The sequence below is a fragment of the Pseudorasbora parva genome, chromosome 8, assembly GCF_024679245.1.
Source record: "Pseudorasbora parva isolate DD20220531a chromosome 8, ASM2467924v1, whole genome shotgun sequence".
Taxonomy (NCBI): Eukaryota; Metazoa; Chordata; class Actinopteri; order Cypriniformes; family Gobionidae; genus Pseudorasbora; species Pseudorasbora parva.
This window is the reverse complement of record NC_090179.1, coordinates 27,084,341-27,099,137: the sequence shown is the minus strand read 5'-3', so window position 1 is coordinate 27,099,137 and position 14,797 is coordinate 27,084,341. Positions and strand designations below refer to the sequence as shown.

Here is a 14,797-nt window from a genome sequence, read left to right as displayed (position 1 = left end):
CAAACGTTCTTATTTTCAGACCATTCTCTGTAAACCCTAGAGATGGTTGTGATTTCAGCAGTCAGCAGTTTCTGAAATACTCAGACCAGCCTGACTGACATCAACAACCATGCCATATTTAAAGTTATTCCCCATTCTGATGCTCAGTTTAAAGTTCAGCAGATTGTCTTGACCATGTCTTACATATCTAAATGCATTGAGTTGCCATGTGATTGGCTGATTAGATTTTTAACAAGCATTTGAACAGGTGTACCTAATGAAGTTACTGGTTATAATTATAAACGGATATTAGAATATAATATTTCTTATTGTTGTTGTTATATTGTATTATATTTATTATATTCTATTGTTTTAATAATATTTTTTTGGGAAATAACAATTAAGATGTGCACATTTATGTATTGAAAAAAAAGAGAGATTCAAATATATATAAATATTAACATATATATATATATATATATATATATATATATATATATATATATATATATATATATATATATATATATATATAATTGATTGATTGCACCACATGAAATTATGCCTTAAATTAATAATTAAAACTGATCAGAAATAATTCATATATACTGCCGTAGACTGTCTGGTCACTGACCTGGGTTTGTGTGTTTGTATTTGCGATATGGCTCTGCGACAGGGTTGTTATTGGCAGCTGGCCGATGTAGAGATGCAGCTCTGGGCACACATCACGTCTGCGGTGGGCTCTACTGCTTACTGGATTGTGTCGTTGACACGCATACTGTAATCCAGCCATGGGTAAGCCTACAAACTCAATCTCCCACAGTGGGCTCAGTCCAACCACGGGTCAGTTTTGCCACGCAACTCTACCTTTTGGCCAAACTTTAGACTTGTGGGATGATTCCATCAGTCACTAAAGGATCTAAGACACTGAGTCTCAGCTGCAGGCATTACCTTCCAGACATTGAGAATGGGATGTCTATCACACGCTCAGTGAGCCTCCTGCTCCAAGACATTATCATGCTCTCTTAAAAACATTATGCGCAATCTGTCCACCCTGACCTCAAGCCAGATCGCTGAGGAGAAGTGGCTCAAATGGCAGCTGTTTGGAAACACGCTCAAAGTACAGGCTGGATTTGCAGTCGTCACGGCTTCACTCAGAGATCACTCACTGTCTGTGAAAGTAATGACAAATTAAAAACCTCCCTGGCTCTTCATCACTCAGAATCAGAACTCTAAAGTATAGGATGTTGAGACGCACCACAGCTTTTTTTCATTTATGGTTTAAGTACTTCCATGTTCCACAATTTGTGGTTTGATGTCTTGGCTGCTTTGTAAAAACTGATACGTGCATGTTTGGAAAAAAAGTTTGTTTAAGTTGTTTCCTCGACTGTCCATGCTGTTTTATCCCATGTTTGCGTGTAAATTAAGAATGAGTAAAACTAAATTTTACATTTATAAACATTAAAAAAGGGTAAACAAATAATAGGGTGAATCACACTGTTTTTGAAATGAGATATACATAGATCCTTCTGTTTAAATGAATGGCTATTGATGATTAGTTAGTTCATTGGTGAGGATTAAACTATTATATGTTATAAATATTATCATTTGTAGGCTAATTATGAATTGTCTTTTATTGTTTATCCAGTTGTTTTGTTTTGTATTAGTACTTTAATTAGCAACAATGTCCTGTGCTTTAGATGTAGTTTGCATGATAAAAATCCTCTCATAAAATTTATATCTATGTATTCATCCCCCAGCAGCACTGTTACTGTATCCATAGATATGCAGATGGTCGTCTTTGGATGTTGTCGCGTCTCATTGTTTTTTTGAGCATCCTGTGCAAAGTATGTAGAAGTTTTAAGACTCTGTGACAAGTTAAAATACTTCAACTTTAAAAAATACAAGATGATCAGTTTTTTTGTGTCATAGCTTTGGCTATATTATCTATTAAAGGAATAGTTCACCAAAAAATGAAAATTACCCCATGATTTACTCACCCTCAAGCCTAGGTGTATATGACATTCTTCCTTCAGACGAATACAATCGGAGTGTTTTTTTTTTTTTTTTTTAACTCCTGGGTCGGGGGTTAATAAAGGCCATCTGAAGCAAATAAGTAAAATATTAACCATCTGCTAAATATCCGTTTTTCATTTTTCGTGCACTATTGCTTTAAAGCCAAAACGTTGTATTGGCCAATCAGAATCTAGGATCGGATCTATAACACTATCTGTTTTACAACGGCCTTTTTGACATCAGAACATCAGTCAATAGACCAAACCCTTGTTTTCACAGGAGCTGTTACATTAGTAGCATAGCCAATAATTCTGCAGCACTATACATTGTATTGCCAAAGTATGTTAATGCTAATCTATGATGCATGATATAATCACTTCTTGTGAAGCGGCAGACAGTCGGTCGAATTAAGTCAGACACAACAAAATCATTAGTGGTTGCTTGCTTCCAAAGCCAATTGTTTTGTCAATGAAACACTGGCTATTGATCATTTTCATTTACGTGGAGTGCTCGATCAGCTCAAAGTCAGTGTCAATAACATGGCCCCTTTGGTTCCAGCTTCGTCTATAGTTAGACTCCATATATCCTCAAGTTTATTGTTGTGGTTTGAGCAGCTTATGTACACTTAGCCACGGCTCCAATAGAATACCCGACTTGTTAGATTGGTTTTCTGATCCAGTCCTACCGGTTTGGGCATTGCTGATGCCATGCATATTACCACAAGACTAATATCCTGCGGAAAGCAAAGTGCACAGCACAGCGTCTTACCAGAAACATTCTGTTAAGATGGTTAATATGGCAGGCCAGGCTGTGCCAGCTGAGTGCGGAACGCTTAATGAGGATTAATATCTGCCTCCATCAAAAGCAACAGCCACTGCTTTCTCTTAACTCCCATCTACTTGATGAAGGTAGAGGGGAAATAACTATAGGATGTGAGTGTGAGAAAGTTTCTGGCCTGTTGCCGGGACTTGATTTTGTACTGTGTTTTTGTTCTTCATGAACCGAAACATTGGGTTTTGTGTTATTGCAAATGTTGTTTTTAAATGTTTGTGGTCGGTATGATTTTAATTTTTTTTTTTTAAGTCTCTTATGCTCACCAAGGAGGTATTCACTTGATCAAAAACATAGTAAATAAAATAACAGTTTTTACTTATATAATTTATTCCTTTGACAAAGTTGAATTTTAGCAGCTGTTACTCCAATCTCACGGTCCTTCAGAAATTATTCTAATAAATTGATTTGGTGCTCAAGAAACATATCTTCTTCTTATCATCAATGTTGAAAACATTGTGCAGCCTAATGAAAACCTATTATACCTATTTTTCAGGATACATTTTGTTAAATTGTAAGTTTAAAAGAACAGCCTAGAATTGTCTTTACTGTCACTTGTCATTAATATAATGCATCTTTGCTGAATAAAATTATTGATCTTTACAAATCTTTTTCTAAATTTGAATATGAATTGGGCATACTTGTTGGTTCCAACTCACTTCCTTGATTATTTGACGTTAGTTTACATAAATGGTAAAGTAGACTAACTAATCACTGCTCTGTGTGTGTTTTGCAGGACAAGTCCCCCTTATTGTTGTGTGGACCTTTATTCCTTGAGGACAGGAGAGATGGTAAAGTCCATTCAGTTCAAAACGCCCATTTATGATCTGCACTGCAACAAAAGGTGTGTTTACACACATTTTTGTCCTCCACTTTACCTTGTAATCATTTTAAATGCAGCATTAAGTTTATATCAACTTTATTACCCCCCCCCCCCCCCAACTCCATCTGCATTCCTTGACGGCCACAGGATCCTCGTTGTTAGTCTTCAAGAAAAGATTGCCGCCTTTGACAGCTGCACCTTTATGAAAAAGTTCTTTGTCACAAGTAAGTTCTTAATGTTATAGATGTGTCTGCTGAACTTGACCCTTCCTGACCTTCTCTAGTCTCTGGCACAACTTTTCGCTGCCTCTTTGATCTGCAGCTTCGCAAAATGAGAAACCTAGTCTTGATTAATCCTCTTCACACACTGACTTCATTAAAGCCACAAAACCCCACACAACCCTTATACGTGCTGTCACACCAACGGAGCCGCTTTTCCTTGTGTCACTCCTCAGGGCTATACTATATCAAAGCTCATCCACAATTCCACAGGCCTGCTTGTTTACACAAATGGCTTTTGTTTTACAATGTGTCAGAGCTGGGCATTACTAGAAACCTTCTGTGTCAAACCGTCATTGCGTAGCGTAAACAATAACAAACAAATGCATAGTGTCACTCAGCCTAGATCTAGCACATAAAGAGCCATTTCCTCTCCTCCAGGCCAGGCCACAGGCTAAATCTGAATGGCTTTTTTTTGCTCTCTTGAAGGGGATGCTACTCTGTCCTAAGTCCCAACTGTCATGTGCACAACTGTGTATGGTTTCAGAAAAAAAAACTGTCCATGTCACCATGTGAAACCAGGCCTCTGCTGCCCACTTAAGCCATCGTCTGTTGTAAATTGCTATTAGCGTTGTTTTAATGGCTCTCATTGTCTATCTAACTTCCCCGTCAACGTCTGCGCCACAGGAAACGGGCACGGTCAATAACCCTTTACATCATTAATTGCTTCTCTAAAGCTTCCTCAACATATTTTTTAAAGTCACAGACCGAAGACCAGGGTTATTATTGTTAACTAAACCATACAAAACTCAAACCAAAGCAAACATTTTTATTACCCTAATTTCTGGGTTGTAAGTTTAATTTTTAATGATCTTAAACCATCTGTGACAAAGATAATGCAACTAATGTCAAGCATGCAAAACATGTACAGAGTGAACACATTTGGATTTGTGCTAAATTAGACGGAAATACATAATAAATGTATTTGTATAGGGCATTAACCACATGTCCATAGTTTATAATGACAGCTATTATAATTGGTCCTGTTCTGAATACTATTGAATTTAAATTATTTGTTGTGGAGTGGGGGCAACTAAAATATGTATTTATAGTGTTTATGTTTGTAAATATATCAATAATAATAATAATAATAATAATATAAAAAATTTTTTTTTTCTTTTTCTCAAGAATGCAATTTTGTCTTATTTTTAGGTTCAAAAACTCTTTTATTTTTATTTCACTGTTCAAATATTGGCCATAACTACCGGGTACCACTCATCTCCACTACAAATAGGAAAAAGAGGCTACAATTTGATCACCAAAATTAATCATATGTTGCCTGGTCTGATGAGTCTCGATTTCTGTTGAGACATTCAGATGGTAGAGTCAGAATTTGGCGTAAACAGAATGAGAGCATGGATCCATCATGCCTTGTTACCACTGTCCAGGCTGCTGCTGTTGGTGTAATGGTGTGGGGGAGATGTTTTCTTGGCACACTTTAGGCCCCTTAGTGCCAATTGGGCATCATTTAAATGCCATGGCCTACCAGAGCATTGTTTCTGACCATGTTCATCCCTTTATAACCACCATGTACCCATCCTCTGATGGCTACTTTCAGCAGGATAATGCACCATGTCACAAAGCTCGAATCATTTCAAATTAGTTTCTTGAACATGACAATGAGTTCACTGAACTAAAATGACCCCCACCAGATCTCAACCCAATAGAGCATCTTTGGGATGTGGTGGAACGGGAGCTTCGTGCTCTGGATGTGCATCCCACAAATCTCCTTCAACTGCAAGATGCTATCATATCGATATGGGCCAACATTTCTAAAGAATGCTTTCAGCACTTTGTTGAATCAATGCCACGTAGAATTAAGGCATTTCTGAAGGCGAAAGGGGGTCAGACACAGTATTAGTATGGTGTTCCTAATAATCCTTTAGGTGAGTGTGTGAGAAGACGACTTAACCCAAGAAATCAATGTTAAGTGGTCTCTTAATTTCTTCCATAATTTTATATTTTATACTATTTATAATTTACTTTTAATATATGGTTATTATTAATGTTATATTATTTATAACATTACAGTTTTTTTTAAAGATGTAAGATTCTTATTTAAAATAAATAAATCTTTATTACCCAGTTATACTAAAATAATACTGCAGAAAACACTTAATATTAACAGTTCTTGTACATAATATGTTTTTGTTTTTTCTCATTGAGTGAATTCTTTTCTCTCTGTCTGTGAGATCTCAAAACAATGGTGAAAATCCCTCAAACTCAGCTCACAGGATGTGTTAAACATACGTTAATCTTCTCACTGCATCGACTCCCTCAGCTTTGGAAAGGCACAAAAGATTTTTGCGTTACTTTGCTTGTGGCTTACCTCAAGCCCCATTCACCCGAGTTTCAGATCCTGGCTCTACACCCTAAATTACTGTCTGCATATATTTTATATTCACTCCATGCTATAAATTACTGTCAGCACACTTCACACTGTGATATGCACTTGCGTAACCTTTCCGTGTGCAAGGGCGGAGAAAGAAGTTTGGTATTTCTGTGCTTGTTTATTAGGCTTTAGTTTAATAAAACCTTATCTGATTTGCATTTGTTGCGTGTTTGCCCTGTTTGTATGTGTCCCACATGTGATCTATGGCTACATTATCATGGCATGTGGGATCTGTACGGATTCTATGGTTGTATTGCTCTCATGGGTCAATCTGTCTGGCAGTTAATAAGCTGAGGAGCCATTCTACTGTCGCAAAATGCCATACCCCTTATTTAACCTCTGGTATTACTCTAACCCTAAGCTCTAGTAAAACACAGTCCTGGGCAAGATGCTGCTATGATAGATTTTTATGTCTTTTTTTGTGCTTTTGTTTAGTTTATCTCTTGTTATACTTGTGTGTTTTCCTTTTTTGTTGCAGGCTGCTACCCCTGTCCTGGGCCTAACCTCAACCCCATAGCTCTGGGTAGCCGGTGGTTGGCTTATGCTGAGAATAAGGTAGTACAAACACCAAATATGTTAACTCTATAAGCACCCAAAACACTACTTTTCAGAAGGACAACCAAACTAGCCCACCGGCTTAAGCCTAGTTTCAAACTAAAATGCATATTTGAGGTGTTTTAACTGAAAGCAACTTGCACCGAGATATCTTAAAATATGTCAGTGCCATTGTTTTGTCTCAAGATGAACACCAGTAATGTTTTTTAAGGCACATTTATAAAAGCTACTTAAACTAATTCCCTAATCCTGTAAGCCATGTCTGTATGTATGTATGTATTATATATTTTACTTTTTCTATTATATATATATAATTTTTTTTAAATAATGTACTATTTATTTGAATGTTTTTGTTGTACTTTTGTATATCTATAGTCATGATAACTAAACTAGATATTATAGATATTGAGACTCAAGTCCATTCATGATACTGAACTCATGATACGATACCATTATATTTTATTATTATTATTACTTCTAGGACATATGGTAAAAAGGTAACACAATTTATTGTTGATTAATATGGTAAATTTGATATTTCATCAGGGGTGGACTTGAATAGGCCCTGAATAGAATAAAAATATTCATGATTCTGATGCTGAAATTACAGAATTATGTTGGACTCATATGCTTGCACACTGTCACTGATTACATATATTTCAAATAATGATGGCCCTTTTTAAGGTTATATCAGACATTTGCCATTATCAGTACCCACAAATATTCCCCGGTTGCATTATTATACATTCTGTTGAACATTTATACATAGTAGTTTAATGTAGTTCTGTCACTGAAACTCTGTAAACTTTAATTTTTAATTCATTTATTTTTTAAATTGTCTTATTAATTAGTTGTACATTCTGTTGTTCTCTATCCAGATATATTTGAAGACAAGAACATGTCCTGTTTGAAGTCCCAGCTCCTAATAGTTCTGGCGTTCCTTTAGACTGAATGGTTGCAGAAAATGTGTAGCTTTGTGCAGTCCTAAATCAAACTGCTGTCGCCTTATAAATATTTTTTATTTCTTGCGAATTGAAAATATCATTATAAAGACAATGTGTGTCATATCGATAGGAGCTAACAATATAATATGACATATTATTATTAAGTAGACCCTTGATTCACCGCCATTTATGTAATGGGTGCGGTTTGTTTGCCTTAGAGAGGCCAGTTGCTGCCTAATAATGGACAGATGGGACAGTGTGTCTGGGCAAAGGTAATGAGTTTCTGGCCAATGGCAGCTGAAGTGTTGAATAGGTCTGGGACAGGGACCCTAGAGGGAGTCCGCCATAGAATGGGGCTGAAGAACTGTTTGTTGTCCTAATGGCATCCTCCTCCTCCTCTTACTCACCGTGCCCGTCTGCAGACGTCCTGGCGCGGGCTGTGACAGGCCTCTGTGGGTTAATGAGTGCTGGGGAGCTGAAAGGTTCTGGATGATAATGTGACTCTGTTCTGTCTCTGTTTATGTGTGTGTGTGTGTGTGTAGCTGATCCGGTGTCATCAGTCCCGTGGTGGGGCCTGTGGAGATAATGCCCAGTCCTACACTGCCACTGTCATCAGTGCCGCTAAAGTGAGTTCACTCTTTTTTTACCAGTGTCATGACTGCCACAGTCTTCAACACACGTGTTATAGTGGCTGCAATAAGTATTTTCACACCTAAGCCAAATGTAAATATCATATATTTATCAAACTGATCAAACAGAAATTGTGCGCTGGGTTATTCACACGTTAATAAATTTAGTACCGTTAAAACGAATTTACGTTTACGCATAGGGCTGTCAAAATTAATGCATCAATAACACCTTAATTAACATGTCAACGCGAATAATTTTTTATGGCACTACATTTATTAACACGTGATTAACGCAGCACGCATTTTCTGTTTGCTCCGTGGTGTAGCCAGTAGTTGGAGAAATTGAGATAAGCCATTGACGTTAAGGATGCAGCAGCAAACATTAGTATTGAAAGAAAAGAGTCAACATTAATATTACTAATCTAAACCAAAAGTGCAGTTACTGCCTAAATAAGCTACCATATTTTCTGTTGAACTTTTATTAAACTCCAGTTCGTAAGAAAAGTGCGTTTTTACACTGAGCACAATCTCTGCAGTCCGAGCGCAATGCCCTGCAAGCTCGCTCATGTCTGAGGTAAATCATTAACACCATCATCACTTACAGTACATGAGTTTTATTGACCTAAATACATTACAATCGGCTAAAACAAACACGCAACTTACTTTACCTGAACAAGTGTGCTCCCAAGTCCGTGTCTCTCACACTGTTTGTGTGAATTTTAGCACAGTTAGGCACACACACACACACACACACACACACACACACACACACACACACACACACACACAATACCGGCATTTCAATAGGAAACGCACATCTCTTAAAGGGGCCACACTATATTCCTACTCGTGGAATATGGACCTCCTCCAGGTATGGTGTGGTACTGGTGCGCTCCCAGGTCCACATGACACATTACACATTACCAATTTTTCATACGAACTGTGCCCTATTCTGAATTAAACTGCCAGTGTAAAAACTCTCTTTATTTATATTGTTAAAATGAGAGTAATCACTGCTTATTCTGAATTTTTTAGCTTGGGCTTAAGGGACATGAACTAGTTATTTGATTAACATCTGTGACCTTTGATATTTAATAAGTATGGTTTCACTAATAATAAACGTACATTTTCATAAAGCATGCAGCATATTTGTCCATACCCATGTTAATTAGAGTATTAAATACTTAATTTAAAGCTAAATTTACAATTGATAAAAATGTTCGATTAATCACGAGTTAACTCATGACCATCGTGATTAATTGTGATTATATATATATATATATATATATATATATATATATTAGGGGTGTAAGAAAATATCGATACACGTGAGTATATCGCGATATTATGTTTGGCGATACTGTATCGATTCTCAAAAACACTGTATCGATATTTATTTATTTATTTATTTACATCCAAGATTCGTGGCTTTGTGTTCGGTTTAAACCACAGACTGTATAACACCCAACCACTAGATGGCAGGGTTATCTCAGAACTTATAACTGACGCGGAGCCGGAGAAGCGCGTGAATCTCTAATGTTTACATTAGCAAACCCAGCTCTCAAGACGATAGCATTATTCCACTCCTGCAGTATACAGAGCTGAAGTGTGGACTCATTTTGGATTCAGCTAAAAAGAAGCCACTAAGGAAATCGACAAGAATCATTTTGTTTGCAAAATAGGCCAAGTTAAAATCTAATACTCGGGAAACACATTGAAACGGAGCTCGCTTAACATCCTGACGTCACCCGCGCTGCTGAGAAGCGCTTCGATAGAATGTACTGCAAGTTTTCCTCTCAGTAACAAAATAAACACACACCAAAACTGAGAGCGGTGGCAGGAGAATGAAAGATCATAGCGAATATGATGACCAGCTCTGCAGTTCAGTAACGTTACTAGAAATAGCACTTTATACAATAGACTGATTTATAGAAAATAGCTTTTAACGTTATTAAATATATAACAAACAGTCATTCAGTCATGAAATGGACTCCACTTTCTGTTGTTAAATAGCCACTGCTATACTGTGAACCTTTAAAACATATACACATAAAGAATCCTGCAGTCACTTTACATTTTACTTTACTCAGATTGCACAAAATAGTGATTGGTGATATAAATTATACTGTATTAATTAAATAAAATACTTTGTTTCATGTTTTAGGCATATGGTTGTGTTCTTTATTCTTTTAAATTATATAAAAAAAAGAAATATCGCAATATATTGCCTCTCTTACAATATCGCAATATATTACAATATATCGTATCGTAACCCCTGTATCGTGATACGTATTGTATCGCCAGATTCTTGGCAATACACAGCCCTAATATATATATATATATATATATATATATATATATATATATATATATATATATATATATATATATATATATATATATATATATATATATATATATATATATATAATATAGTCTAGAGAAAATACTTTTTTGTGTGCAGGTGCCACATGGTTTAATAATTTGTGTCTAATCCAGTGAAGTCCATACATTTTGAGTGTGGCTTTAGTGTCCAAATACTTAAATACTTTTTGGGGTCACACTGACACACTTCTATCCACGCATTGATCAGCAGATACTTGTGCCAAAATTTATGCACAGATTGTTTCAGTTGTGTCTTGCTGAGAGACTTCTCTTTCTTATGAGCATTGTTTTGTTTTATAAGATTAAAGCCAGACATTCTTTGGTCAAATCTGACATTTATAACTGTTGGTGCACAGTTGGCATGTTGTGCTGAGGATCCCCACTGCTTATAAAAATCATTCAACATGGTGATGAAATGATCCGTTTATTTTAGCATTTACTCTGGCCAAACTTTTTAATGTTTATTTAAAACCTTAGAGCTTAAAGAACATATCAGAGTTTCATTTTCAGATATTATCCTAGTGATCTTTAAAACTTGCAAGCTCTCTCGCATTAATTAATGATAATTAATTACAAGGCAAAAAATCAAACCATACAGCTTAAAGCTCTGTTAAGGGTGGCTCTTGCTCTTGTGTTTTCTTAAACTTATTTGTGTTCAGCCATGCTTTCCTTCCTGTTTGCTTTGCTCTAAATGAAGCTCATAATGTGTGCTGTTGCACTCACTTTATTCACCATATAGCATCCCAGAGCATTCTCAACATAGTCCTCAGTGATTCAGGGACTCACTAGAGTTCATTTAGTGGTGCCAGAACCTTGGTGCTTAACCTTTCATATGGTTCCAGTCTCCTCTCCTGGTTGCTTAATTGATTTATTAAGCCCACATCTGTATTCCCCGGCCGCCGGCCTGATCACTGCCTAACGAGCGCTAACGGCTTACGTGAGAGAAGTGCCATTAGCCTTAATGGCAGTATACATCAAAAGGAGCACAGCAAAGGTTAGCAGGGAGGAAAACAAGGTTAAAAAAGCCTTGATACGCAGACAGGCCGTCTGCAGACGGGGCTGTGATTTATAACCATCTCCTCCACTCTGACACACAGTCCCTGTGCTGAGTGGCTCTGAGTGCGGCCGTCTGGGGGCCAGGGGGCCATCTCCCATCAATCCTGTAACACAATCACAAAAGGAGGGGGAGGGCACCTTTTGCAAAATTGAATTCTTGCAGGGCACAGATTGTGTAAATGAGCGCGATGTGACCAAAAGCGAGGTGTCATTGTGCCAGCCACAAGTCTGTGTGAGCCGGGTTGCCCCAGGGTTCTGTTTTCAGACCTCTGCCGCTGTGAACTGTGTTTGGGGTAAGTGGATAGCACAGCTTAAGTAGGGTCTCCTCTAGTTCTCACTTAATGGAGTGAGCGTTGCTGTATGTGTGTGTCTGTCTGCCAAGGCCCCGGAGAGCTTAATCAGGCATTCAGGCCAAGCGGCAGCGTCAATACCTTGTGGCGCCTGTGTTTGTTGGGCCCTTTGGAGAATGCTCTGACAAGCCCACTAACTGACTGTGTGTAAATTGCTTTGCCCCATCAATTATTAAGAGAAGCGTTTGCCTCCTAATTGATCAACACTAATGTGTTTTCTAATCACTGCAGTTAGAGTTTTTAGTGCTAATCCAAACAGTCCCCATTGATCAGGGCTGGCAAGGGGAGGGGGACGGCCGGCTGGTGGCAGACACCATACCGACTGCTGTGCCAGAACTCGGACATCTCTTCACAGCTCATATCTATGAGTACACCCTCACACAAATGCTAACCGTTAGCCTACACGGCTAACTTACACACCTGTCTGTTGACATTGCCTCAAACAACACTGGATGCAAACATGTTTTGTAGGTTATTGCTCAACAAAATTTCTGGATGTGGGAACATTGTTTGCATTATTGATTTGAGTGTTGCAATAGAACTTAAAGTTTGCTAGCACAACTGTTGCAGAATTAAAAAAAAAATGTTTGTCTTTTAACCATTTGCATGAATTATTTAATTATATATAAAACATTATTTTATTTTTTTTACATAAAATTATTTAAAAAAAAATCTTCAAAATTATGATTAAATATTATGTTTCCATACGATACATGTTAGTAGAAAATATCTCTAAGGTATTGACCACATTCCTAAGCCCTTTTTAATTTATTGATGAATTTATGTTTATTAAATAACGTAACAATATTTACAAATAGTCATTTACAATTATGAGTAGTAATCAAAAGTTGTGATTTGGATATAACATCATCCCCTAAATTGTTAACTATGGTTAATAAATCCTAAATAAGTGATGAACCAAAATCTTGGCAAGCTATAAATGTTTGGAAAAAGATATGAATTTTTGGTTTCAGCCATTGACCAAAACACTCACCTGAACTTATTACTATCTAGCACTTAAAGCTATAATATGTATGTTTTCACCACTAGTGGTCGCTAACCTCTTTAAAACAATAATAAAGCCATTGATGACGTTGTGAATGAGTGTGGAATCATGGAACTTGTCATCATGGATCTAATAATGTTAATGAGGAAAGAATGTTTATGGATGAGTGAAGGCATTCGTGTTTTTAAACTATGGCTTTGGTATGAAGCAGGGCGAGATTACTAATAAGAGACAGATATTAGCGCCACACTCAAGTCCAGGGGATATAAAAAGCACATTTCATTCTACCAAACTACTCACAAGTGCTGAATTACCGGTACTACTCTTACAAGTCAGTTTATTTGACGAATTGAAATTGTGAATAAACACAATGCTGTTTCACTTGGTCTACACCATCTAAACTGAATTTGAGTGTGTTGAAAGTTATAGTGTTAGTCTGTGTGTTAGTTTGTTGGCTGTATGAGACTAGCAGTAAGCAGTAATATTTCATTGTGTTGTGCTACATAACATTGATTAATTTTATGTACATTTACTCACCTGTCTAATAAAGCACATGCAAGACGGTATTTCTGTCAAATCGAAGATTGTTGCAAAGCTCTCGCAATCTCGAAAACACCACGTCGATACCAGTCCTCTTTTAATTTCTCATTTTGTTCCAAAGTCTGCTTGCCATGGTCCATAATGTTTGAACGAAACTACAACAGCGTGTCGTGGGACGTTATGCAGTTGTCCACGTCTGTTGCCATGGTTTCTACGACAGAAAAAGCAGAAAACCGAGGGTAGCGCTATGACATGACGGCATTTACAGGCGACTTCCTCACACGTCCCGGTTCCTTGGTTAAAATCGCAATTTTCTCATGACAAATAGTTGAAAACATTTGGGATGTTGTAAGTACTTAACTGGCCTAGTGGTTTTTGGATATTTTACTGCAAAAACCCTACATATTGCACCTTTAAATTTTTGGGCTTAAATATAGAGATGCAGCTTTTTTGCCAAAACTTTACCACAACTGGTTTAATTTACCATCTTTGCACCTTGAACACCTTGAATAGCATTACCAAATTTAATTCTTTTTGGTTTCAGTTCATGAAATGTGGGTTTATTTCCAATGGTAAAAAAAAATCGCTGTCATAAAGTACTAATTGTACTGTTGTGTCTCTGTCTTCCTGTCAGACGTTGAAGACAGGCCTGACCATGGTGGGTAAGGTTGTGACCCAGCTTGCTGGTACGATGCCATCAGGCGTGCCTGACGAAGAGGGCACTGCCCACAGTGGCACCCGCCGCAGCCCTCACCAACCTGGTGTGGTCACCATCATAGACACACACACTGTGGGAGAAGGACAGGTAAGAAATTCTCACTTATACAGCATAATCAGTATGGTTTTGACCAGGGATGGAGGTCTGTGAGATTTGAGATTGAGATTTCTATCACTGTTTATGGACTTTCTTCACCCATGTGACCTTGATCCTCAAGAACCCAGATTCATTCCTCTTTTCTTCGAGATAAATAATCCATTAATCCCATTCATAACTCATTCAGTATTAGAGCTTC

The 14,797-nt window shown here is 37.2% G+C and overlaps 1 protein-coding gene across 6 annotated transcripts in view; it reads left to right on the top strand.

Moving 5' to 3' along the window:
* The window catches only part of bcas3 (BCAS3 microtubule associated cell migration factor), a 268,620-nt gene that overhangs the window by 35,343 nt on the left and 218,480 nt on the right, over nt 1-14,797 (top strand). For all 6 annotated transcript variants that reach the window (XM_067450579.1, XM_067450578.1, XM_067450577.1 and 3 more), the window contains exons 8-12: nt 3,563-3,670; nt 3,797-3,873; nt 6,798-6,874; nt 8,361-8,444; nt 14,419-14,589. In XM_067450579.1, coding sequence (XP_067306680.1) covers nt 3,563-3,670; nt 3,797-3,873; nt 6,798-6,874; nt 8,361-8,444; nt 14,419-14,589 — 517 coding nt within the window. The remainder of the gene's footprint in view (nt 1-3,562; nt 3,671-3,796; nt 3,874-6,797; nt 6,875-8,360; nt 8,445-14,418; nt 14,590-14,797) is intronic.